The 27,099-nt window shown below is 61.1% G+C and overlaps 1 protein-coding gene across 1 annotated transcript in view; it reads right to left on the bottom strand.

Moving 5' to 3' along the window:
- Window positions 1–27,099, bottom strand: part of SH3RF3 (SH3 domain containing ring finger 3) — a 218,669-nt gene that overhangs the window by 70,754 nt on the left and 120,816 nt on the right. The window contains exons 5-7 of the mRNA XM_061210569.1: window positions 26,392–26,487; window positions 7,849–8,233; window positions 1,757–1,791 (exon numbers count right to left, since the gene is read on the bottom strand). Coding sequence (XP_061066552.1) covers window positions 1,757–1,791; window positions 7,849–8,233; window positions 26,392–26,487 — 516 coding nt within the window. The remainder of the gene's footprint in view (window positions 1–1,756; window positions 1,792–7,848; window positions 8,234–26,391; window positions 26,488–27,099) is intronic.

Genomic DNA, 27,099 nt, shown 5'->3' with positions numbered 1-27,099 from the left:
CACCCTGAGGATGAGGCAGCAGGGGAGGCCGACCAGGGGCTCAGAGGGGGGCATGACCTGGACGTGTACGTTCGGGGGTCAGCACAGGGTTGATCTGCCCTCAGCTCTCAGCGTGCGACCCTGGACGGGTTATGCCATCGAGCCGTGGACTTCTGCCCCGACCACGGTCGAGTGACAGGGACTGGATTTACCCTCCACCCGGAACAACTGAATACCAGACAAAATATGAATCCCTGGTTCCCAAGACTTTGGAAATCACGCAGTGAAGACAGAGGCCCTGGAGGGATGAGGAAATGGGGCCATCGCGGCCCCCGGCTTCTAGGTTAGTTGGAATATTAGACACAGTAATTTAAAGCTCTGAGCGAGCCCTCAGGAAATGCTGGTATCATTCTTTCTGCAGCCACAGGAGGTGAAGATTCAGCCTCAAGAAAGGGCTGAGGGAGGAGAGGGCTGACCCGAGACTCCGTCTGCAGAACAACACAGCCCCACACGACCGGGGAGAAGGACCTGCACGGGTGGGTGTGGAGGGCTGGTGGAGCACAGCGAACGGGATGGCGTGAAGGAACTGGACACCTAGGTTTAGCTTGTTTCTGTACAACGATGGGTGCATTTACATGGGGAAATTTACATACAAATGATAATGCTGGTACTTAGGGAGCTGGGCTTTGAGTTAATATTTTTTAAAATCTGTATGTTCAAATTTTCCATCGTTTTACTATCAGCAGTGGTTTTCCACTACATTTTCAAAGTAAGATACACAGAATGACAGAGTTCAATTATCTGAGGTCTGTTTCAAGATCAAGCTCTGGCTGAGGTGACCCCATGTTTACTGGATTCTACCCATGCCGCCTTTGTGGGGGGCCAGGAGGGGACAGGAGAGGACCACGAGGGGACCCTGATGATCGGCTATTCTGCTGACCAGACCCGGGCACTGCTGGCCACAGTGGGGCCGAAAGGCCTTAGCCGGACGGACTGGCTTGGACGGAGCCAGACCCGTGACCCTGCTCTTGTCAAAGGGCCTCCTGGCCAAATAAGCTTTCCTGAAACAGCCAACCAGCCAAAGGCACCACATGGGAAGGCCCATGACCCGGCTGGGGGCTGCTGAGTCCCACTGTGCCTGGAAGGTGGCCCGCCGGGGGTCTCTGCACCCTGCTGCCTGCCGGCCACTTGGGCCGTAGTTCAACAGGAGGCGACATGTGCAGAGGAGGCTGGTGTCTGCCTCCAGGGCAGAGGGAGAGGCTGGCCATGGCTGTGGGCCTCCAGACCCCCACCCGTCAACTCCGCGCGACAGGTGTCGGGGGGGCAGCAGGCCTGTGGCGCTCCCCCAGCGCTGGGGCAACGAGGCTGCCCTACAGGAGCCACAGGGAGCAGCTTCGCCAGGAGCCTGGCCCTCAGCTGAAATCTGACACAACGAAGGCCACAAAGCAAATAAGTGGGATTTCACGGCAGACCCTCCATTAGAGCTGGATCGGGGGCATGAGAGGCCACACCTGTGACAACCCTTTTTCCCAAGGTCAAGGTCGAGATGGAAAACATCTAAAACTCCGCCCACTGAGCCCGGGGCTCTGACTTTTCCCCACGCAGTGCGGAGCCCAGATGAAGGCCCTTTGGGACATTGTGCCTGGTGGTGGGAGCCCACGCTGTGACTCCCCGGTGGCGCAGGGTCCCAGCCATCCTCCTCCGAGACCCGTCTTCATCTCTGTTCCTGTCGACGGAAGGTGGAGGGGTGTCCCCTGCCGGCAGCTGAGCTGTGAACAGCCGAGGACACAGACGCAGCAGAGCAGGACGCGGCTGCTGAGATGGCGGTCCCTCCAGGAGCCCAGGAGGCAGCTGTGCGCTGACCCTCAGGGGTATCGTGGCACAGGGGGCCTCCTCTCAGGATTAAGGGCTCGCAAGCACCAGGCGTCGCAGGGGGCTCCAAGTTGTAGCAGCCCAGCCCTGGGAGGACCACCCTGACCGGAGGCATGGCCACACCCTAACGCACGGCTCCTAGGACACACGGGGTGGGACGGGAAGTCTGTCTGAGGTCGTTCTGTGCAGCGCCAGAGTGTCTCGTGCCCCACGCCCTCGGCTGCGACCACGTGGAACAGGCTTCCCGCGGGACTGGGGCCTGTTTCCTCCTGGCTGAGGGCCCCGAGGCTGATTCCGCTCTGATTTTTAATGGCTTACTTTTAAATGGCTCTGGGCCTTAGGGGATTAGTGAAGGCTTGGCAGGAGAGAGGGAATCGGCAGGGAGGAAGGAAGGGAGGTGAGGGCTCCAGCTGCTTTTGGACAGAAATAACTGGGACCACAGCCCGGGGACAGACTCTTCTGCATCCTGGCGACACCCCGCCCCTCCCTCCGGGCCTGGTCCAGCCCCGTGCGCGCGTGGTCCTGGGAAGGTGGTCCACCGTGATGAGGTGGAATTCCTTTCAGCTGACTCGCGACCCGGGGGAGCCACCAACAGCATGAGGATGCCGGTGGCTCAGTCCTTGGGGCCACTGAGCCCATGGGGTGGGCGACTCCAGTGATCCCTTAGGCCTCGTTCAGCAACAGCCCACGGGCATTTGACAGGAGGCTATGCTGAGCGGCCCTGGACCCTGATTCTAAACCGTCAGGTTGTTACCAGATGCCAGAGGCTCCAGTGCTGCATTTGCCGGGGCCCCTGAGCAGTAGCTGCGAACCAGGCCTTTTATTTCCCACTGGGATTAATAAAAGGGAAAAGGGTCTGCGGTTGGCAAGCTGCACCCCCGCTGAAAGGGGGCTCCAAGTCACTTTCCTTGACACAGACCAAGACCCTAGGAAGAAACACATCCCTTTAATTTCTAACATGTGTCCAGAAAACACTGTCATCACCCTAAGAAGCCGTGGAATGGGCATGTTTTACTCAGCACACGCCACCCCTCCATAGCACAGGGTGAAAATCAGGCTCTCGGGAATGTGCTTCCCAGAGAAAACTTCAGAATAAAACGTCTACAGCCTGATTCTTTGCTTGGTTCCCAAAAGAACACCCAACAGCCTGCAGGGCCAGGGGTTTGGGCGGGGAGGACGGTGGGTGGGGCCTGGGCTGGCAGCTGGAGGTCAGAGGCCAAGGAACCTGGAGGAGACGGTCTGTCCTGGAGAGGGAGCCGGTCGCTCCGTGCCGACAGAATGTCCCCAGTTCTCACCATCAGCCCCAGGAAGCTGGCTGGCCACCTGAGGCAGAGGCAACCAGGAGGCCAAGCTCACCTCAGGTGGCCCGACCGGCCCACAAACTACTGACTCAGCCCTGAGCGTCCGAGTCCAGATCTGCTCGGCGGTCGACAGACTCCTCCGAGGTCACACCTGGCCGTGCTGTCCCTGCTTTTGTAAGTAAGGTTTTCTTGGCGCCCAGCTGCTCCTGCCCACACGGCAGCTGCAACAGAGACCACGGGGCAGCAGTTCAGCATGCTGAGAAGTCGGCCGACCCACCGAGGTGTCGTCTGCCGTGAGGGGACAAGCCTCCAGCCTCTGCCCTCGTCCCACGGGGCCCGCAGCGGGGACCAAACGGCCACAGCTGTGCCACAAGCAGGACAGGCCTCCCCGGGTCATCATGAAGGGGAGCTATGGGAGAACAGCACCCCCAGACCTGCTCAGTTCAGGGGTGAAAATCTCAAAGCGCTAACGTGTTGGGGGCTGGGGGAAGGCAGTTACAGGCTACTCCTCACCCATCGGGCATCACGAGGCTCGACTGTGAACCAACAGGTGGAGCCTTTTTCCACCAAGAAGAGTCACAGGCGGTCTCCTCGCTCTGCTTCCCCACACACGCGTCCGCCTGCTTGGTGGTCTTTGGTCACAGGAAGGTGCCAGTAGCTACTGTAGACCCCCCCCCCACTTCCACGTGTGTCCACAGACGAAGGCATCGTCCTTGGCTTTGCACAAAATGCACGACTTTCACATCCCAGTGACCTGTCGCCTGCCTTCAAACAGAAGGTGCCTCCTATGGAGGGGCGGGACTCAAGAACCCGCAGCCCCGTTCAGCGTGTCTGTCTTCCATCCATGTGTCCACGAGCCCCTGTGTGGAGGGCCCCTGCGGGCACTGAGGGTTCGAGAACGGCTTCCGTCTCGGCCGAGCTCCTGGGCCGCCGGCCGGTGGTGGCCATGGTCGGGCCACGGCTGCAGGGCCTGGGTGTGCAGCCGCGCCCGTACCGTGGTCCACATGACGGGCCTGGGAGGGGCAGGGCCGGGCGAGGGGAGCGGGGAGGCGGGGAGGGTCCTGAGCGTCCTCATCTTCCTCATCCACGAGCCACGAGCCTCTGCAGCGGGGCCTGAAGGAGACATGGGGCCCCACGGGAGCGGCCGCGGTCCCCAGTGGCCCCTCTGGCCTCGCCTCCTTCCTCCGCAGGCCCACCTCCCAGCGGCCGCAGCCTCTCCCTGTGCGGCTCCACGCGCTCCCTGTGCTGAGCCGTGTCCTTGTCGCCTGGTGGGCCGGCTGGTCCCAGGGGCTGGGGTCCACCAAGAGCCCTCCTGCATCTGCCCGGGCTGCTCCTTTAGCCAAGAGCTCGCCAAACGAGAGGGAGGACGGAGGGACCGGCAGCTCACCAGGCCCAGGGGCCCGTCCCTCAGCCGCCGGCGATGGCCCGGGGCCCGGCGGTCCCTGCCCTTAACGTCGCAGCAGAACAGACACGGTCGGCAGCTGACGTGGTGGACGAGACGCCCGGGCCGGGCGGCCAGTGTTCTCATCCCTGCAGCCAGCGAGTCAGGACAGCACCGCCCACGTCTGCAGAGAAAGCTCTTCTTGTGCAACGTCCTCAACGATGAGACGGTTTAGTCGTCTCGTGCTCGCTTGGTATTTTTTTTTTTGCTCCTGACAAGGCACAGAATTACCTTTGTAACTTTCTGAAAATGCTAAACACAAGCCCAGGCTCCCCGCGGGCAGTGCGCACAGGAGCCTGGAGGTGGGCTGACAGCGGGGAGCCCAGCGCATGGTTGCCCACACTCCCCGCTTAGAGCCTGTCCTGGGCCGACACAAGAGGAGGTGGCGAGAGGGGCTGCAGGCCACCCCACACAAAGGTGGATGCGTTGAAAGACGCCCGGAAGCTTCCGGGAGGACTCTTCCAATTCACTCCTCAGACGCTAGAGAAATGCTCCCTTTTGATGTTCTCGCTGCTGAATTTCAAACACTCCCCTTTTCACTGGTTTTAAAGGACATCTTTCTGATCTCAAGGGCTTCTGTTGGCTTATTTGAAGCTGGCCTGTAAGCCGTGGTCTCTCTGAAGCTGAGAAACACCGAGTCTGGTGAGAGCCTGCCGTTGGCTGGACGAGGCCAGAGCCTGCTGGGTGCAGGTCCCACCCACGGCCATCCACGGACGGCGGGCACAGAGACGCCGGCTTCGGTTTCCGTGGGTCACCTTTGTGCTCCGAGGTTGCCGGCCTCTGCGTTGAGCAGTTAAAGCTTACAGACAACACGGAGCCTCCAGGGAAATGGTGCCGTGGGCTGTTCCCAAACACCCGGGCTCCCCCTGGGTGCCCTGGACCCCACTTCCCACCCCCATCCCCACTGTGCAGAGCCAGGCTGGAGGACTTGCTTTGGTCACTGAACATCTCCACGCGGGAGCCTGTAGGGGCCAGTGCACCGACGGCCACATCCCACCCCTGCCATAGCAGTGGGGACACTGCCGCCCGGGGCTGGGCCATCATCCCTGCACAAGGCCGGGTGGTCAGAATTTTAGCGTCCCTGGGTCACGTGGTCTCTTCCCAACCACCAGCCCCGCTGTTGTGGCCTGAGAACAGCTGGGCAGACGACATGCAAGTGAGCATGTGTGGTTCTGCCCCAGCAAGGCTTCTATCTACTGAACAGGTGGCAGGCGGGCTCGGCCCACGCAGCTGCGGGTGTCGGGGTGAGGGCGCAGCGCCCCCGGCCTGTGGCGGATGCGCAGCGTGCGCGGGAAGCAGGCCTGGAGGATTGGGGCTGCCTGCTCCGGGGCATAACCGGCCACGCTGCCCGGCCCAGGAGCTCCTTGCACCCCCTGGGGCTTCCCAGGCAGCGGGGAGGGCGACCTGGGTCACCTGATGACAGGCCGCTCTGAGCTGTGGGCATTCATCTCCTGCTTTGACCCCCGACCTCAGCAAGCACACATCTGAACTCTGAGCAGTGGAGCTGGCCTAGACAGCCTCTCTCCCCGTCCCCTCCTGGGAACCCTCCCTCCCCAGCAGCAAGGCGACCGCGGTGCTCCACTGTTCATGAGGACCTCGGCCGAGCCCGGACTTCTCCAAACGGCAGGGAGGAATGATTCATCAGGGTGGGCATCGGAGGCCCAGCCCGACCTCGCTCCCCTGGGAGCCCCGCTGCCTGTGGTGGATGCGCGGCGTGCGGGAGCGAGCTGGCCACCTCACAGCTGCGCCCTCTCGGCAGCCGCCGGTGTGGGCCCTGAGCCCGTGGCAGCCATCACGGGGGGAGGTCAAGTGGCATCCCTGGAGCCACGGTGTTTCATGCTCAGACCATTCAGAATGCAGCGCGGCTGACTCGGGCCCCACGGCCACCCGAGGAAAGACGGCCAGGTGGGGGTCAGGAGCCAGGACACGGCACACCGGGTGGACGACACCCCGTCCCTGCCCAGGCCCTCCGAGTCCAGGGGTCGGGGAGAAGGTCATGAATACAAGCGACAAAGGCAAAACAGTCCACGGCGGATGCGGGGGAAAGCCCTGCGGGCCAGGGATTAGGTGGGCGGGTGCGAGCGGGACGCAGGCCTTGCCTGCGCATGGGCGCGCGTCTGCGCCGCATCCACGTGTCTGTGCTGCGAGGTGGAGGAGGGACGAGCGCGGGGAGGAGCAGGAACAGCCGCGGGGGGAGGGGGGAGCCAGGCCAGCACGGGCGCACAGGTGCAGGGCCGGCGCGGACGGCGCAGGGGAGAGCGGTGGAGATGCTGGAAAGACGGCAGGGTGGTGGCCTAAGTCTGAAGGGCTTCTCAGGCCACGCTAAGGTGCTCAGAGCTCCTGTGAGGCAACGGGCACCTCCAGGAGCACCCAGGTGAAGGTCAACGTTACCGCAGGGCCTGAGGGGCAGCCAGAGGCAGGCAGCTGGAGTGAGTCTAAGGATGCAGACCCAGAAGGTGGCGCCGGAGGTGGGGGCAGAGGGGGCGGGGTTGGCCTCTGGGTCCCACCCATGACCACGGACCTACGCTGGCACCTGCCATTCGCAGCCCTGGTGGCTGGCCCTCAACTCACAGGCGCTCAGCACCACCCCTCCTGTCTCCCGACAGTTGAATTAAACGGGTCCACAGACAGGTTGCAAACTGCTTCCCTTGACCTCTCACCCTTTCTGACGACGCTCACTAAAGTCCTGAGCCTGGTCACAACTTTCACTTCAAGTGTAACTGCGGGAACATGGATCCCAGGGCCCGGTCATCTCATTCCTGGCTCCGACACTTTGTCTCTCGATTGACTGGCCTGTCGTGTGGCAAGCAGGACCAGCGTGGACTCGGCAACAGCCTGGCTCCAGGGCTGCCTTGTCTGGTTGGCTGAGAGCAAGGTGCCCCCTTTGCTTCCCTGGTGGACGGAACCAGTGCCCCGTCCCACAGAGGAGGGCTCTGTACACACGTGGTCACTTCTGGTTCTGTCCACAGGGAGCACGTCAGCCAGTGTCACGAGATGCTGAAGGCACAGCAGCGCTAACCCAGACTTTCTCCCGAGTCAGAGGGCTGAGGCGGGCTGGGACGGGACCTTGAGAGGCTGAGTCACGGGCACTTGAGAAGCACCTCACATCCCCCTGGGCTGTCTGAATGCTGGTTGAGACCAAGACACACCTCCCACCAGGGCTTCGGGGGCCCTGAGGCGGGGACCCCAAAAGGCACTGCTGCCTGGCCTCCCTCACACCCACCCGGGGACCAGGGGACGGGGAGCAAGCGCAGCTGAGGAGGGAGCCCTGCCCCAGCGACGTTACCTGGGTGGGAGCGCTGCGGGACAGGTGCGCCAGGTCCCCGATCCTGGCCGCGGCCCGTGGGTCGCTGGAGCTGATCAGCACGGGGGCGCTGATCTCCATGGAGCGCCTGTGGCTGGCGGCCTGTGTGGACTTGTGCGTCACGCTGAGCGCTGTGAAGGAGTGCCGCTTCTTGGCATTCTTCTTACTGTCCACACGCCGCTGGAAGGCGCTGACCGCCCCCGTGCTGCCCACAGTGGGGCCCGGGGCCGCGCTGGCCCCCGCGCCGGGGTCAGAGGGCACGAAGGCGAGGCAGCCGGACGCCGAGGCCAGGCCCAGCCTGTCCATCTCCATCAGCTGCTTGGCGGCGTCGTTGAGCTAAGGAGAGAGGGGGAAGGCAGGCGTCAGTGGACAGTAGCTGCACCCCACGCCCAGCCTCCTGCTCGCGCCGCAAAGCCACCAGCGTGTTCAAGCTGCCAGACCCTTCCAACAGCACGTCCAGTATGAACGGTGCGGAGGAGACACAGCGAAGGCCAGGGTGGCATCTGGACATTCTACTGAAATGCTGTGTTTTCCAGGGGCTGCTCCCTTCTCCCCACTTTGGCCAAGCGGGGCTGCCTGGGGAACACCCAGAGGGGGTGCCCAGGGTGGGAGCGGACCCCATGTGCTCCCCACCTCGTGCACCAGCAGGACGCAGCTTCCCCGGCACGTGGCCACCCTAGGCTGACCGGACTCCTGGTGGAGAGGCCTCAGGCTGCTGGCAGAGCCCTGCCCGCAAGGTCCAGGGAGGGGGCAGAACAAGGGCCCTCCTGGAACAAGACACACCTGTAGACCAGGTGGGGACAGTGGGGTCCAAGGGAAGCATGACCAGAGACCAGGGCGTGAGCTCAGTGCTGGCACTGGGTCACCGTCCCAGGTGCCAGTGTGAAGAAGGGTTTGAAGCCTTTGCAGGGCGGGGGCGGTGCTGGAAGGACACACTGGATCCTGACAGGAGCAGGAGAGGAAGTGTGTGTGCCAAGGGAACCTTCAAGGGCACGAAGTCCCTGCAGGCAGGTGAAGGCCACATGGTGCCGGCTGTGGATCTGCAGGGCACCTGGTGCAGGCGCCGTGCCACGTCCTCCCATGAGCCTGGAGCCGTGGGCCAGGCCGGGAAGGGCCCCTCGGCCCTGCAGGTCCTCCCTCGCATACCGACCGGGGTTTGCGGCTGGCAGCATCTCGATGAGTTAAAACCAAACAAAAGCAGCACCGCTGGATTTACGCAGCGAGAGGGAGGGATGCCCTGTGTCCACAGGCCAAGCCGATCACAGGCGCTGGGTGTGCAGCCGTCTTCAGACGGCTCAGGCACAGGCTGTCAGCATTTCCACTACAAACTCCTGTCCTTTGCGGGGGTTTGTAAAACTCACTCCAGGCCCCAAATGGTGTGATCTAAGTCCAGGCTTAGCCCTGAAACGCTGCCTCCAATCAGGCTCAGCTGTCTCGCTCTGCTTTAAGGCTTTATTCATTTGCCCCGTCAGCAGTGCTGCTCGGAGAGCAAGCCGGTGCCCAAGTCCCTCCCTCGCAGCTTTCGGGGGCCCTGTGACCCCCGAGGGCCGGCCTCCTTCACCCTGTGTTCTGCACCCGCCTGCAGGGCCAACAGAAGAGCAGGAGCAGGAAGCGCCAGGCACGATGCCTTTGCTTATGGGCACCAGAACCCGGTCTAGACCTGCTTCCATGTGGCAGGTTTCTGTACAGAAATAAGGGCACCGACGACGCCCCTGGGTTCAAATAACCCCATTCGTCCCCAGAGCAGCAGGCCTGGAGTCCCTCACTCAGTCCCCGGGGACCCTGCTGAGTCAGTATCAGAAACCGCAATTTCAGGATCAGGAAATCCAGGCACGGGCTGGCAGTGTGCACACGTCCAGACCTGCGCAGGCAGGTCACCAGACCACTGGTTCTGTCCAGAGGGCTCTAGACTGAACGGAACTTTTAAAACAGGAGTAAGACTGGAAAGCCAGGCCCAGGGGAAGACGTCAAGGATAAGAGCGATCGGTGGGACGCGCCCAGCGGTTTTCAAGGAAAACAACAGCGAACAGGCGAGCACGCCGACCCCTTCGCCCTGACCCACGGGGAGGACTGTGGTCCCCACACGTCCGCACAGGAGCAGCGGGCCGTGACCGCGCCCTGGGGAGCGATGTGTGTCCTCCCTTCCGGGACTCAGGGGCTGGAGGACAGGGCTCAGACGTAGGGACAGCGCGTGTCTCTGAGCCCCACCGCCCATCTGGTCAGATCCAGGTGCACTTCAGTGGGCGCTGCCGCCCGGGAGCCTTTCAAGACGCAGATTGCGGCTCAACAGGCCTGGGGCGGTGCCCATATCTCTGCATTTCCACAGCCCCCAGAGACCCTGCCGCTCTCAGAGTGGAAGCCCCCGCCCCGTGAAGCATCCACGTGACCCTGGACGGCGGCTCTGCTGGTGCTTCCTTTAATCCGCTCCTCCCACCCGGGGGGCTGAGGACAGCACAGGTCGTCACGCTGGCAGGCGGCTGTTATTCCTCAGAGCTTCACAAACTCGGCAGCTGGCGAGGAATGGTCTTCACCTGCCCGAAGCTTCTGTGAGGAGACACTGCAGGAGCACCCCTTCGCTGACAGGGGCAGGCAGGCGGCTGATGGGCATTTTGATCAGTGCTGCTTGGGTGTAAAACACTCTGCTTTTCACCAACTAAACCGTCTGTGGGGTGGTGAGAATGGAGCCTCAGCTCCCCTCGCCCCTCCCAAAGGCTGTATCTGGGGCACAGCTGGAGCCCCGGGCACCAAGCCTCTCGACAGCTGGCCGGGCTGGTCAAGCGCAGGTGGCCTGCTGGTGACCACTGGCCAAGCACGTCAGACCGAGAGCCGCTGTCCCCCCAAAGGCTCGTGTGACCCTTACGCCAAGTGAGCAGGTCCCAGGCAGCAGGACCACCGCTCACGCCTCTCTTCTCCATCTCGCCGGACACGCCACGGCTCCCCTCACACACGGCATGGGGCTGCTTATCCAGCCCTGCGGCATCTTCAGGGTCCAGTGAGGTATACCTGTGCCTTTGGCAGTTGGAGGGATTGGGTTCATTTTGGAGATTCAAATGTCTTTAAAAATCAGACCTTTTTTTGGCACGAAAATTAGGTCACGCGAATTCTCACACCGGGAGGCCAGCTACAGTTACCGAGGTTCGGGCGGGAAGGTTCTGTTCCCTTCCTTTTGTTACAAGCGTGTGCCGGTGACCTCGCGGGCCTGCTAGCAGCCCCAGCCTGTGTTCAGCGGGATGCCGAACGCGAGACGTCTGTAACACCAGGTGCAAGGCTGTCCCCACCCACTGGAGGGTGTGTCCTACACCTGCTATGGGACAGGCCCCACGCGGGAGGAGGTTCCCATCCTTCCAGTTAACATTTCACACAGTGGGCAGTGAGGCCGGGGGCCCTGAGGGTGTGGCGGAATCACAGGACGACCGCCCCTGGCTGCCGCCCCACCACCAGGGCGGGCCTCCCCACCAAGCCCCCGCCGCCCCCCGTGTTCCCACTCGAGCCTGCTCTGTCCCCAGGTGCCTGAGGTGACGAACGAGCCTGCAGTTCTGCTGCCGAAGTGAACAGGCGAACTGAGGCCGCTCTCCGGTACCTGAGGTTAAACGAGAAACATCCATCCACTAAGGCCAACACGGGCCAACACCAGAGCTGCACACAACTGCCTCGTATTGCAGGAAAAGGCTGATTAGAGGCAAGGATTTGGGGAGAAATGATGTCTAAAAATGGAAGCGGGGAGGGGCAAATGGCATTCACTTCAGCCCCCATCACCCCGGGCTGGACAAAGCCCACCTCTGCCAGCTGCCAGGTGCTCCTCATGAGGGGTGGACCGCCGTCCGCCAGCCCACGGCCCAGCTGCCCTGCCAACGCGGCCCTGCTCCGAGGCGCCCCCTCCTCCTGGGCTCACCCTGCCTGCGGGAACGTGGCGTCCTCTTCGCCCTGAGCCCCTCTGCAGGGTGCGTCTGAAAGCCGAGGGCCCCGGATTGGAGGTTCCAAGGTTCCTGAAGGACCTGTGGTAATTCCCCCTGAAGGTGAACTTAAAGGAGACAAAGGCTGTTTTCCAGCAAAAGAGGGAGGCACAGGGCACCACTTCCTGTGCACATTCTAGGGAACCGAGCGGGGTGAGGTCCCCAGGGACGCGTGGCTGGGGGCTGCCTGGGCGCTTGCAGGGCACTTCTGACCAAGGTGACCAGTCCCACAGGGCCCTTTTGCCTTCAGGAGGCCACGGAAGTCCTTACTGAGGAAGGAGGGGCCTGCTGACACCCGGGGAGGGGACAGGAGGCGGGAGCCCTGGGTGTCCAAGGAGGAACAGCAGGCAGAGGGGCTGGAGAGACACGTGGTTGGGAATGGGGGCCGGAGGTCAGCGAGGCCGGGGCCCGGCTCTCCTCTGTGTGGGTGGAGGGCATGGAGGACTCCAGCGGGAGGACCCCCTGACTTCTGTCAATTTTCCAACAATGTCATTGGAAAATTCTCACAATTTAATGAAGAAAGCAACAGAAATACTGATGCAGCACCATCCCAAATTTGTTCACAATGTATGTAAATTTACACATAGAAAAGAATAAAGGGAACAACAGCACGCATACAACATTTCTGTTCGTTCTCCTACACGTGTATTTTATTCATATTTACTGGTAGGATTATGGGTGACTTTGATTTTCTTCTTCACACTTTTCTGAATTTCCCTGTTTTGAACAATAGCCAGGTGTATCAGAAAGTCATTAAAAACAAAACGAGCAGATTAGGCTGGGACAGCGTCCGATGTATGGGGAGACTTCCCGGGCCGCGGCAGTACCATGTTTTTTCCACTTCGTACAAAGCCTGAGGTGCCGTAAAAGACCTTGCTGCTCCCCAGTTTAGCTGCAGTGGCTTTGGGAGCCGAGGTTTCACGGCGGATCTGGCACAGGTTTCCTCCCCGTCGGTGGCTTGGTTAGGAGCCCGGCTGGGGGGTCTCTACGGGGAGCACGGTCCTCAGAGGGCTCACCCCCGGCACCACACTCCCACGGGGGCCACAGGGGTGTGTGAGACCTACCAGCCAAGGCGGGAGGAAGGCTGAGAGAGGCGGCCCGGGCAGGGCAGGCTACCCCGTCCCCCCTCCCCCCTCCCCCCCTTACCCCGGGAATGCTCGCCTGTGAATGCTCTGGGGTGCGGGAGGATGCCACTGTGTGTCCGTCTTCTTAAGCAGGTGGAGCTCAGGCCTGGGGGCTCCCCTCCCTGCTCCCAGCTGGCGCAAGGCGGCAGTTCTAGACCAGGGGGCCAAGCCGTCGGGCGGGAGGCCCAGGTCTATGCTTGAGGGCGAGGCACTAGTGAGCTCCACTGCCTCTGGATCTGACCCATGTTCCTCCACTGAGATTTGTTGGTAATAAAGTTAGCACTTAAATTTCCATCTCTTAGACCTTCATCTTTCTCTCAGCTGGATCTGAGAACAGGGTAGGAAGACTTCTCTGGGGACTTCCCTGGCGGTCCAGTGGTTAGGGCTCTGCGCTTCCACTGCAGGGCCCGGGTTTGATCCCTGGTTGGGGAACTAAGATCCCACAAGAAGAAGAAGACCTCTGTAACTAAAACCTCAAGGACAACTCAATAAACTCTCCCCAAAACTTACATATTTAAGAACATATTAACATAGGAACAGTGTTGCAAATTTAGCAATAAGAAGTCCTAACAAGAGCAGGTTTCAAACACACATTCGTCCCCCTTTAAATACAAAGGTTTACAGAAGCGTGAATTAACCCCCGATGATCGTTTTCCTGTAGCCGGTCCTGAGCCAAGCCTCAGCCATCAGTTCCCGCGTGGGGAGCTGGGCGTCACAGCCCAGCCTTCCGATCTGAATCTGCACCCCCGTCCGGTGACTGCAGGTGACCGGTGCAGCCCCCTGAGAGCCCAGGCTGGCTGCTCTGGCCTGGCCCACACGCACGCCGCCACCTTGGCCTTGGCCTCCAGCAGGACTTGAAGCCCGATTATTCCCGAGGAGGCCCCGCCCTGCACAGTTCACAGATCCTCATTCTCCAAATGACAGTGTTCCTTCACTCGGAATGAAACGAGAAACTGTTCCAAATTGCTTTTTAAAGGATCAAAGATTTTCTTCCTTATCCATACAACAGCCTCAAAGACAACACTCTCGCAGTAGAATACAATTTTGCAAGGAGACTCGAGGGCCCCTACTGCCCGCAACGTGGGGCCGGACACGCCGTCACGGGAAACGAGGTCCCCACGTGGCCCTCACGGCACCAGCGCCGCTCCACGCCCGGCACCCAGGCCCGAGGAGGGGGAGGCCATCACCCCGCGGAACAGACCGGGAGCCGAGGCCGGGAGGAGCGCGGGCTGGGCCCCCAGCCGCCTCTGTGCCCAGGCGCGGCCTGTGGGCTGCAGGGAGGAGCCCGGATTTACTCTGAGAGCCAGGGGCCCCCCGGGGGCTGTAGGCAGGAGTGAGGCCCGAGTCACCTTCATGGAGACGGTCTGGTCCACGTGTGACAACGGACCCCGGGGAGGTGAGACCGGTGGAGGGTAGGCTGGGAGATGGTGACAGATGACAGGGCTGCTCTCAGGGGCCCAAGACCCAGCACAGCTGAAAACTTTTCGTCTAGAAGGTTCTCTCTACATTCGTTTTACATTATCAACCCCCAGGTAAAGGCAGGGCTAGAAATGAAGGACACGGCTGGGGGGTGGTCAGTGGACAGAGGCCCAAAGGCCGTGCCCTGAGCAGGGAGGGGATGTGGACTCACCCACTTGTGGTGTGTGCAGCAAACTCGAAGGTCAGGTCGGCCTCCCGTGGCCCCCGCCCCCACCCCCCCACTCGGCCCGCTGCTCCTCCCCCCTCCCCTCCTGCCCCCAGGGGGCACCTCTGAGGGGCCCTCTGAGCAGGAGAGCCCGTTACAGTCCCTGCCCCAGCCTCCCTGCCCCTCTCAAGCTCTGTCTGCACAGAGGATACACTGCCCTCTAGGCTTCATCTTCTCTTCATCCTTCTCTCGTCCAACGAGAACGTGGGTTTCAAGACGATTCTCCCCAGGGCCTGGCACACGGCGGGCGCTCAATAAAAGAGTGACTGAAGGGCTGAGCGAGCGGAGGGGTGGCCGGTGGCCCCCGCGGGCCTGCGAGGCACAGCTCAGACAGGCTGGAAACCTGCTCTTTCAGTCCAGGGCTCAGATGCGCCAACAGACACAGAGGCACAGGAACGGCCGCCCACGGAGACCGCGGAGTCCTCACCGGCTTCACACCGTAACTCCTAACTGCTCTCGCTTTGAGGATTTGGAAGAAATAAAAGCAACAGAGGACAGCTCTGCGTTTCTCTGAGGAGGCTGGGCAGAAGGAGGTGAGGCCAGAGCTAGCTGCGCTGTCTCCCTTTGCAGTAACTGGCGAAGTTGGGGCGGCTGCAGAAGGGGGCGCCCCGAGTACACGCTGGTCTCAGAAGGGTCCAGGTCACCGGCGACTCACAGCCTCCTTCCAAACAGAAGTGCCAATCAAAGGGAACGGGAGAGACACCACGACGGAGGCCCAGACGGTTAATCTGGGAAGTAATTCGTGGTCAAGTCTTAGAACCACTGGGGAAGCGGCGGCTGGCACTGCAGGGCCATCTCCCCACAAATGCTCTCTGCTCTGGAGGGAAGGCACCCAGAGAGGCCCCATGACCCTTTCCAGCTGCGCAATCAAGACTCGCTGTGCCTTCCGCACTGAACACAGGCCTGAACCTCAGCCAAGGCATACTCTGCTGTCACCTTATAAACACCCAGAGCCAAATCTCTCCACGGCTAAGTGTGCTTTCACCTTCACCAAGGAGGCCCACCCAAGGGGCAGGTGGCCTCGTAAGCAGGTTTCCGCCTGGGTGGGCGGCCCCCATATCGATGGCCAAGGCCCACCCTTGGGGCCAAGTGGAATCTGCAAAACAAGCCTCTTCCCAACTTATTTCTTAGACACGGGTCCACCCAGACCCACTGCGTCAGACTCGGGGCTGGGCCCGGAGCTTTCCAGGGGACTCTGACAGTCACTGAAGTTTCTGAGTCGCTGGCCTGGATGACTCGGTAGGGAAGGTAGGGATGTGGATACCCAGGAGGGAAGCTGAGTGAAGGCACCTGTCGAAGCCACAGCCGAGGGGAGGGCAGGTGGGTGGGGAGGCCCAGGCAGCCTGCGGGGACAGGGAGGCCTGAGGAACCTGTGTCCCTGAGCAGGATGAGGATGAGTGGACGGCGGGTGAGGACAGAGAGATTCTGAGTCAAAAAGCGTCCAGTGGAGGGAGCTCAAGTTGGCTGAAAAAAATCCCATCCTGCACGTACTTGGTTTTCAGGGTTACTATTGCCCATGTGAGCGACACGTGATGGGAAGGAAAGAAAGCAGCTGGGCCTGGGCAGAAACGGTCAGACACAGCACAGCTGGCTGCCGTTCCCCCGGCTGGGCGAACCGAGGCCCCAGGAGAGGCTTGGGCTCAGCGGGCAGCCAGGCCTGGCTCCTTCCAACATCGCCTGCACTTCAGCCGCAGGTTGAGACACTGTCATCCCTGCTTGTCTACTGAAGATGGAAGTCATCTCTGCTTTTTTCTGGGCCCACCTGCAGCTGGACCTCCAGGCTGTGGGCAGGGCTACCACACAGAAGCTCCTGGGGAAGCTGCAGGGGCCGGTTTCACAAGGCCTTGCTAAGTCCCACCATGTGCTTCCAAGAAGACAGGCTGAAGGTGTCCCAGCTAAGACCTCAGAAATGGCTGACGGCTTAGCCCTTATACTGTGACCACTTCTGTGAAACACTGGCCCAAAACTCAACAACACTACACAAACGCACTACTGCCTACTATGTGCAACCACTATGCCAGGACCCAGAAGGGAAAAGAATTGTTACTAGTCTGGCCTCAAAGTGGCTACTTATGTAGTTACGAAGACAGAGACGATGACAGGAAAACTGAGACATTACATGTCACTTTGTGTGCAGTACATTACAAGATGTCAACTTCACAAATTGTTCAAAAAACACTAAAGGAGGGAGTCATCAGGGAGAGCTGGTCCCTACGCACCTACCTATCCCCGTGGAGGAAAATCCCAGTGACTACGCCCCAGCGCCCAGATCATGCTCTGGGGTGCAGACCCGGATCCCGGCGGGGCCACCCAAGGGACACTTAAGTCCTGCTCCCCGGGAGCGCCACCGCTCCTCCCCTCCGTCGCCTCCCTTGCTGAGCCTGCCCTCTGGTGACTGGGCATCGCCTGTTGGGTGAAGTGCATTAAGTCTTCACGAAGGCACAGTCAGCACCCGGACACAGAAACGCGGGCAGGACTCATATTCAGGTCCGGCGGGATGTCCCTGCCCCCAGATGCCCACTGACGTAGAAGCTTGTGAGAAATAGGTCGTGCAAACGGAAAAACAAAACGGAGCTTCAGGCAAGATCACATCTCCCCCACGTTCTGCGGCAGGAACCCCTGAGCGGCGTCTCTCCTGTTTCCTTCCTGGGGTTTTGTCAGGTCACCTCTGATGTGGCAGAATCAGGGTGTCCTGAGAGTTAGGATCTGGGTAAGGAAGCAGGGGTCACACCTGCTTGGAAGAAACGGAGGAGCCGCCAGCCCACGCCACCCCACTGGCCCACCCGGAGCACTGGCCGCAGAACGGTGTTTGGACTTGGTTGTAACCCGTCTCCACAGAGGATGAGGGCCTCAAAGGCTTCCACCCAGTCCTCACGTCTCTGATGAAAGCTGACTGTTTACTCTGGGCCCTGGGCTGGGGAGACTCAGCACGGGAGAGCCATGGCTGACCTACTGCTTTCCCGTTCTGTCAAAAGTACCTCTTGCATCCTAATTTTATCCTTATTTGTCCTCCCCCCCAGTTTTACTGAGGTATAACTGATATATAACCTTGTATTAGTTTAAAGTGTACAACATAATGGTGTGTCACCCTTATTTCAAAATTCTAAACCACTGCAGGTTAACAAGACGGAATAACAAGGACCATTTTTACCCTCTCACCTGAAATGCTAAAACCAAATTTATGAAACAGTTTTCAGACATGGGACATCAGATAGCTCAGCAGTGAAGAACCTCATCAACCGCAGGACATGGAGTAGAGAACGCAGCTTCGCAAGTGGGGATGGGGTAATCAGCCCCACGTTAGAGGCGCCCTAGTCCTGCCTATCAAAGGGCAAGACCGAGGCACAAAAGCATCATACTGTTTCTGTATAACTTACATCCCAGAACAAGGCTTGCAAATATTTGTAGGAATACAAAAACATTCAGCACTGGAAAAGCCAGAATTCACAATACTGGCATCCAATTAAAGATACCAGGCAGGCAAAGAAGCAGGAAAATGCAGCCTATACATCAACCATATAGACATTCATAGAAGCGAAAAATCGGCCAGTGGAGCAGAGCCAGAAGCAGCCCAGGACACAGAGTCCGTAGAGAAGCACGACGCAACATCCCGAGCACCCCGCGTCCGAGAGGCAGGGCAGCGTGCATGTCAGGAGACACATCGGGGCACGAGGAAGACGCCCTCCACCTTCCAGAGACGAGCCCCGGACACCCAGCCCAGCCGTCCGCGTTGCAGAGGCCCCGTCCACCCGTCCGCCTGCCGTGCGCTTCCCACCTGCTGCCCCCGCCGAGGCCGCTCCCGCCTCCTTCCACACAGGTGGGGATGGAGCAGCCTGCGCCAAACCAACCCTCCACGGGGAAGAACGCGGAGGTTTCGACAGGTTCCGGGGCCAGGCCCGCCCACCCGCCGGCCGCGAGAGAGGCCATGGGACGGGAGAGCTGTGGGAACAGCTGCAGCCACGTGAATCCACCTCGAGCTTCACAGCGAAATGACCACACATGGCTGCAAGTTTCTGGTTCTGAACCGTGTCCAGGTGAACTGGTATCGCTGCCTTGTCAGGCACGGGCCTGGGGGTCTGCGTGGCTGCCCAATGAGGGTCCCGTCTCCGTGTCTCCCGCCGGAGAGCCCGCCTGGCTGCACACCCTCCCTAACTTCTAACAGTCTGACGGTCACACAACCATCCCTGTGTCGGCACCAGGACCACTTAAGAGAAGTTGGCAGAGCTGGTTGTTTGCAGGCAGTACAGAATGATGGGAGGAAAGGGAAGGAAGAAAACGTAGCTAGAAGAGGGCCTTCAGCCCAGAGAGCCCCTCTGCTTGGAGTCGTGGCGCCCGCTCACGGGGCTGCCGAGAGCGTAGGGAACGGCCAACCGGCCCCTCGGCCGCTGAGGGCCTCCCACCTCCTCAGAGGCCTCGGTCGCCTGAGAAGTGCCACACGCAGATGCCAGTGGCCGCAGACCATCACCCTCTGGGCGTGTGGTGCTGGACCACCACTTGGGACTGTGCCTGGTACCTCACGGGGTCCTCCTGGTGTGCTTTTGGATGTGGCACCGTCCATACTTGCAGAGGGAGAAACTCGGTGCTGACGCATCACACAGCTCAACGAAGCTCAGGCAGCCTGCAGGTCCAGTCAGACCAGGAGCAGCATCTTTCCAATCCCCGGGCCCGCATCCCCCAGCGGGAGCAGGAAGTTAGAACCCCACTCCCCTCTCCCACCGCCCATGCTGGGCACGACACGTGGGGTTTCTCGTCCAGGAGCCGCGCCCCCTCAACCAGGGACACCCCTGCAGGTCTGTCCACCCGCATCCCAACTAGAACGGAGGGTCTGTGGAGGCGCTGAGGCCGAGACGGGGCTCAGGCCTCCCGCGTCCATCTGCTTCTCCCCTGAGCTTGGGCGTGGACCTTCCACTAGAAGCCACAGACCCTCCCCAGCCTCCTCCCTGGAAACGCTCTGCCTGCCCCAGGGCCTGAGCTGAAAAACCAAGACAACGGTGAAGAAATAACCAGCAGTTACTTGTGGGGGGGCAAACCCAATGCATGAGGGGCAGCTCCAGGCTGTGGGCCTTTGAAACAATAGAGACAACTTCAGAGCTGCGTGTTCCCAGGGAAGTTGGCAGCTTCGATACCATATTTAGAGACGGAGGCTCAGAATAATATGCTCTCTTCGTAAATAAAGTGACAAGGAGACGGCGGTGCTACGGGTGCAAGAAGGGCCAAGTTCAACATGGCAATTAGCTGAGGCTTAGACGACATCCGCCCTAATTTCCGCACTGAAGACAAGGCCTCTCAAACGGGAAGCAGCTGCCGTTAGTAACCGTACCATTTTGGGCATTACATCCATTCGGCTAAATCAGGTTTCAGTTTTTGCCTCCATCATCTCCCAGCATCTGTAAATAGCATCACTTCAGCAGTTTGCCCTCGCAAGTCACACGATTAGCCGAGGTCGTGGGACCCACCACCAGACAGAGGCCTGGATCTGGTTCCCCGAGGTCAGAACCCTCTGGACGCGCACTGGCCCTGGGATGAGGCTGCCTCACTTTCTGGGGCTCGCCCATCCTCCCCCATCTCTGAGTCCAGAAACCGGTGCCTGTAGGTGCCGCAGGGGCCCTAGGAGGCGGGAAGGATCCTGATCCCTGACGTGCAGGGCAGTAGAAGGGGAGGGAGCAGGAACCAGAGAACAAACCCTCCAGGTGAGTGCGTGGCTCCAGGCTTAGGACACAGGCTCTCCGCAGATGCCACTAGGATGCATCCATCCAGCTAGTGGAGGGGTGGATGTGGGCTGGCTCTGACGGCAGGAGGGAGACAGGATTCCTGCAGCACCACTCGGAGACACCCTGCCTCCACCCTCCAGCCCCTCCCACCGGTGGCCCCGGGCTCTGTCCCATCACTGCCTGCAGCCCCTCCACTGGGCTCCTCCCTGCACGCTGCCCTCACCCACCACTGCACCCGCTCCGTGCCACGGAGCCATGCCGCGCACCAGGCCTCTGGCAGGTCCACACTGCGGCAGACCACGACCCTTCCTCCCTTGGTTCCTGCCCCTCGCACGCCTCAATGCCGCCGCCCGCCCCGCCCCTCCCCGGGCGAGTCCCCCGAATCACCTCCTACGCAGTCTTGAACCCTGTCGTTCTCCACAAATAACCTTCTGCCAAGAGGCTGAGATGAGGACAGCTGGGCACAGACCTTCAACACTCCGACCTCCGCACCTCCAGAATCCCCCTTGTCTCCTCTTCCCTCCAAGGGCGGGCCCTCCTCCAAGACCCTCCCCTCCCAGCCCAGCTCCTCCCTGAGAGCAGGTTAGGGTCGGCCCCTCCCTCCTTGGGCCTGGGCAACTGTGACAGAGCGCTCGCTGCACCCGCGGCGCGGTGCTGAACTCCACCCACACCTGTGGAGATGGCGAGCCCCACCCGGGTCCTCAGTGCCCAGGGACGCACAGGCCGCCCGCTGCGGCCTGGCCCATCAGAGCGGCCTCCACTGCGTTTTGTCCCTAGGACTCCAGGGTCAGCCGGGGTCACCACGAGGCTCGTCATCCCTCCTCAGAGCTTCCCCCCCCTCCCCACCCCCCGCACCTCTGCTTCCAGACGCTCCCATCCCCAGGCGCGGCTCCCTGGGGTCAGCTCTTCTCAGTACGGGGCAGGGGTCCCTGGGGAAGCTGCCAGGAAGCACTGGCCCTCGTGCTGAGGCCGGGGCAGCCTCGTCTCTCCAGGTGCCCATTACAGTAACTGGTCACAAGGACACGGGCGGCCGAGTCAGCTGGCCTCCAGGAGCCCAGAGCACAAAATGAGGAAACACACCGACATGTCCAAGTTCAATACAGGTGACTCCGGACATACAAAGAGGGGGAGAATTCCCACCCAGAAGGCCCCAGCCGGCAGGAGAGCTGATGGCTTCCCGGGCTCGGCCCTCTGGGCCGCCCTCCACCAGCCATCACTCACCTGTCCTTGCGGGCAGGGGGCGGGCTCGCCCGCCCAGTGAGGCTCGAATGTGCACCCGCTCCGGGCACGCCGGGATGGAGGCGTGCTCAGGCTGTGTGCACGGACCGGCACACACATCATGGTCCCCACACCTGGGGGCCCTGAGCGAGCATGGCAGGGACTGGAGGAAGCCCTTACCCCGAGGGGTCAACCCAGGGGTCTCCTCCAGAAGGCATGGGGGCTCCAGCCACAGTGAGGCTGGGAAGTGAGACAAAGTGTCCTCAGAAGGAGGGAGCCCCGGCCAAGCTCACCACGCGAGGAGGGGCCTCAGGGGAGTGAGCCATGGAGGGCAGAGACCGGGGGAGGCGCAGGGCGGGCGCCAGGAGAGTCTGATGAAGGAGGTCTGGCGACCGCATCCTCCCTCTGCTTCCAGGCAGCCTGCCTGGGTTCGCCCCTCTGAAGGCCAAGCGTTTTCCTCTTCAGAGTTAGCTAGTCTGACAGCTCTCCTGCCTCAGTCTGTATCTCCAAGTCCCCAGAGCCCCGGCTCTGCACAATCCCTACGTTCTGCAAATCCAAAAACTGGCCCCTAGCCACTTGTCGGGCTGCTGTCACTCTCGCAGTCATTTATTAAGCACCTGCCACGTGCAGGCACTTTGCCAAGCATGAGGGACATTAAGAACGAACACGGGGACCAGGGTCTGGGTGGGAGCCAGTGCAGAGGCTGAGGAAGGACCGGAAGGGGGCTCAGCACGGCTCATTAGGTGAGCGGGAGTGCAGGGCTCCCGGCACAGAGACCCGAGCCTGGAGGGGAGCGGGGAGGCCTGGGTGGCTGGGGTCTCGGCGCAGGGACAGGGACATGGGGGCTCGAGGCACTACACCCTCGAGGCAGCGGAGCCCGGGCTGAGGGAAGGAGGCGGCACAGGGCGCATGAGGGAAACAGAGCTTCCATTACAGTAAGGATGCACGCGTGTCAGGGAGCGGGTGTTGGGGCAGGAATTATTCTAAAGAGACACCAGGACAGGATCTGAGGACCCCCAACCTGCACCCATTCCTGCGGCCGTCCCGTCTACCCTTGGGAGGTAGATCCCACCCACGTGCCAAAGGCTCCGGCCCAGTGTCCCCATCCTGCGCCTGCGCCTCCGATCTGGCCGACGCCCACTCAGAGGTTTCCCAGGCAGCTGGGTGCTTCCGTTCCTCATCTGCCCTCTTTCGCACGGCGTCTTGGGTGTTTGGGGGACAGGTCATCCTCCCGTTTGGCTGACGAGCAGTGAAGCTCCACGCACGGGGCCCTGGGGGCTGGCGCCTGACCCCAGGCCCTCAAGGCCCAGAGCACGGAAGGGAGGCCCTGCCACGTGTGGGGTTTGTCCTCCGAGGACAGGAGTGACCTGGCCCACTCCGCTCTGTCCTGAGCGACCCCCGACGAGCTGGCAGGTGTCCATGGGCTATGCCTTGGTCCCACTGTAGAGATGGCTGCTGGACGGTGCCTGTCCTTGGAACCAAGGGGGATGAAGAACAGGAGGTGGGTTCCAGGACGCAGGAGGAGGAGCTGGGAAGGCAGCAAGGAAGGGTCTGGACCAGGGGATGTGCCGACGGACGAGTGCCCCTCTCCCAGAGCCAGCGGCCCGGGCCCTGCTGTGGATGCAGCCAGCAGCTGAGGAGAGTGTGGGTGAGAGGAGGTTTCTACAGTGCGTCAGACATATGGACGCTTCTGGAGACTGGATACCCGCTCAGAAAACAGCACGAGGCCAGGCCAGCTCAGACAGGTTTAACCGCTTGTCCCCCAGCCCACTCAGCGAGCCCCAGGAAAGAGCCTGCCTGGGATGGGAGCGGGTGCCGCGTCCCCAGAGCAAAGGTCACTCCGGAAAGGTCCTCCTCGGGCAGGTGTCACGGCTGGACTGCACGCGGGGCCCTAGCAGCCTCCCCCCACGCCCTTCAAACCACAGCTGCAGGGCTGGAGAGGGCTCCCTGTAATTCAGTCCTGTGAGGGCGTGATTTAAGACAGGGCAACACCCAGGGGGATGACCACCACCCCAAACTGCCATTCACCGACACACGCCCCACTCCCTCCCAGCCCAGGCCCAAACCTGCAAAGACCCCAGATCCACCCTGTGGCCTCAGATGCCCGCTTGTCGCCCAGAGGAAGATGGTCTGAACTCTATCACCCATGCGGGATGCCCTCGAGGCCGCGTGAGGGTGAGCGTCAGCTCAACGCTTCGAAAGGGAGTGGCTAATAAACAGCAAATCAGCCTTGGGAAACACCTGGCCAGGGCCTCCTTCTTCGGTGCTTGCTGAGGTCCTGGGTCTGTGGCTATTGCCAGGGCCCCTAGGGCAATGGTGCGGGGCCGGGCGCTATGCCCAGGGAGGTGCGGGACAGGAGCGAGGGCCCTGCTCTGCCTCGGCCCCTGGAGGAGAGCCCAGCCCCTGGCTCAGGGGGCCTGGGGGGGCAGGAGGCTGTGCTCAGAGCAGAGTGCCTGGGAGGGCGGTGGGCACACAGGAGCCCCTACGCCCTTGCACTGAAGGACCGTCTCCAGGGTCCAGTAGTGGAGCCCCAAGGGCACTGACCCCCAGTTGGCTGAGTGTCTGAGCCACAAGAGCCTCAGGAGGCCCTGCGGACTGGTTTCCAGCCCCGAGCCCACACTCTCGGCCTCTGGGATGAGCCCGAGTCCCTTCCAGAGCAGGGGTGCCAGTGTGCCGGGCTCGGCCTCCCGCAGGGGCACCATTACCTGCCTCAGGTTCCCTACAAAATTTTTTCTTAGCTTCTTAAACTGCATTTTAAAGAGAAGTGCAAAAATGTTAGCTACACCACTTCACAGCTGCACAACCGCACCAGCACCTCCCAGATCAAGCCTTGAAGCCTCTCCACAGCCCGGGGGCCTCCCTCTCGCTTCTTCCGCTCGGTCTCCCCCAGGGCACCCCCTTCCATCAGCCGGGGGTGAGGGGGGAGCTCTGCTGCTCCTGAACTTCCTAAAAGGGAAAGTCTTCAGCGCACTCTCTTTTCCATCTGGTTTCTTTAAAAAATGCGTCCGTGAGCTGCATCCATGCTTTTAAACGTCCGTCCTTTCACCTTCTCTGGCCCGCCTTGGGCAGATGTCCCAGCTCCGCGACTCGTCTGAGTTGACTCCGTTTTGGGGCATTGTCACAGGCCCCTGGGATCTTTCTGTGAGTGGCTCCATGAGATTCTGCCTTGGAAGAGGTTCCACTGGCCAAAGATGTCGGGGGCACAGACTCTCCACGTCTGGACAGCGCTGTGGTGGTTTCATGCGTCGAGTTCTTGGGTCTGAAGCCGCAGATGGAGAAGACCACCTCCCAGAGTTGAAGCAAATGCACAAGTGAGGCCGGAGGTGCTGTGGACTGTGGTCCTCGCCGGGGTGGGGGGGGGGCAGAGAGCAGAGTGTGTGTGTGCACGTGTGTGCACGAGTGTGCCCCTCGCAAGTGTACCAGAGAGGGGAGTGTGTGTGCGGACTTACTGTTGGGGAGGGTCTGAGAGTCACCCGGGGAGTTGCTTCGGAGTGCATGTAAGAACCGCGGGTTCAGGACATGTAGGGGAAGGGGAGGAAAGGGCCGGAGATGAGGCTGGAAAAGCAGAGGCTAATAAGCGCAGAGAGCCTGGGCCACCCACCCCAGCCAGCGGCCTTCATCTGGCAGGTACCAGAATCCACTGGCCCACAGGGCTCAGCAGGGGCAAAGCTGGCCATGTCCCCTGCATCGTGTGTGGCCCGCCCCGGGCTGGGGGAGCACAGGCTCTGAGCGAGGACGCTGGGGGCCGGGAGTGGAGCCCAGTTGAGAGCCGCCGGCCTGCGATCGCACCCGGCTCTGGGCCTCTGCGGAACGGGGGGCGGTCCTGCACACGTGGGGTGCGACAGGCCGGACAAGGACTCCTCAGGAGGGTCCGGGGCCCACGCCCCGTGAGCACTGGCTGAAACGACTCCCGGGGGTGACGCAGTGCGCACAGGCGCGGCGTGGGGTCAGCCTGGGGACGTGCGCATGCGGACGTGTGCTGACAAACAGCAAACACACACACAGCCCATGGCGACCAGGGGCTGAAAGGTCAAAGGTTCTGAACGCTCCTCGCTTGGCCACCGCCCATAACTTATTCACTGGAAACCCAGAGCGTCTCGGTCACAGAAAAGAGGCAGGAAGCCAACAAGCCTCAAACAAGCCCGAGCACGCTCCACTCCAGGGCTGGAGCTGAGGAGCCGCCCCAAACCCCAAGTCCGGGGAGCCTCAACGTTCCCTTCAGCTGTTGGCCGTGTCCCCGGGGAAGCTGCTTCCTGTGGTGAGCTCTTCTCCCCGGGGTTCGGGGGGCAAGCTCAGCAGAACATGGAGGGTCTCGGAGAAATGGGGCCGGGCCCAGGTTTCCCGTGAGAAGTAGGGAAGATCCGTACGGGAGCCCTGCCTCATTGCCCATGTGGCAAGATGATGGGCTGGGACGGACCACTCCCAAGAGGCGGAGGCAGTTCTCACAGCCTCAGGGTTGAATAAAACCCACATGTCGTCCCCATCTGAACTCAGATTACTGTGGGGTAACCTTCTTCCCCTGAGGAGAGGTCACCTCTGGTCTGGTGAAGCAAACAACAAAGGGCAAGAGAGGGCGTGGGTCTGGGAGCCTGGCCTCACCTCCACGTGCAGGAGGGGTGAGTCTGGGAGCCTGGCCTCACCTCCACGTGCAGGAGGTGTGAGTCTGGGAGCTTGGCCTCACCTCCACGTGCAGGAGGGGTGAGCCTGGGAGCCTGGCCTCACCTCCACGTGCAGGAGGGGTGAGTCTGGGAGCCTGGCCTCACCTCCACGTGCAGGAGGGGTGAGCGTGGGAGTGCAGCCTTACCTCCACGTACAGCAGGGGGAAGATCCCGATCTTGTCTCCCAGCATTCCCTCCGCCCAGTTGTCATCCACTCTTCTGATTACAGTCAGGACTTCATCCTGGAATTGCCCCATGTAGGCAAGCACAGGGACACGCACAAAAACGGATACAAAAACAGAACCAAGAGATCGGTTAGTGTCATTGAAGCTAAGGAAAGACTCTAAGCGATGACTCATTCTGAGATCGGTGGTGAAAACCGTCCCTCCCCACATCTTCACCCAGGATCTCTCTTCCTCTCCCATATTGATTTTAGCGGCAAAGAGCCTCCAAGGGAAGTGTGTGGCAATTTACAATCTAGTGAGCACTTCAAAATTCATGTTCCTAATATTTGCTTATAAATAAAATGGTTTTCAACAAATATAAATTCAACTAAGTATAAAACTTTCTATGTTCCTGCCTCCACCAAAGCACAAAAGATGACCCAATCCAACTCCATTTATTTAGAGTCGTGGAAGCTCTGAATAACCTTGTTAAATCCTTGTTGTGCCAGGCAAGTAGCAAGGACAGAGGCAGAAGGTGGGCAGACGCAGGAGGAAGGAGGGGCGTGAAGCAGGGACACAGGCGGGCGGTGAGGGAGGACTCGTCTGGTGCCCCCGGAGGTGCCACGAGCCGCGGGGACAGACGACAAGGGCAGGGGAGAGGACGAGGAGCGAGGGGACGACCGGGCAGCA

This window comes from Eubalaena glacialis, chromosome 14 (genome assembly GCF_028564815.1).
Source record: "Eubalaena glacialis isolate mEubGla1 chromosome 14, mEubGla1.1.hap2.+ XY, whole genome shotgun sequence".
In the NCBI taxonomy this organism is placed as follows: domain Eukaryota; kingdom Metazoa; phylum Chordata; class Mammalia; order Artiodactyla; family Balaenidae; genus Eubalaena; species Eubalaena glacialis.
This window is presented reverse-complemented; position numbering and strand designations above follow the sequence as displayed.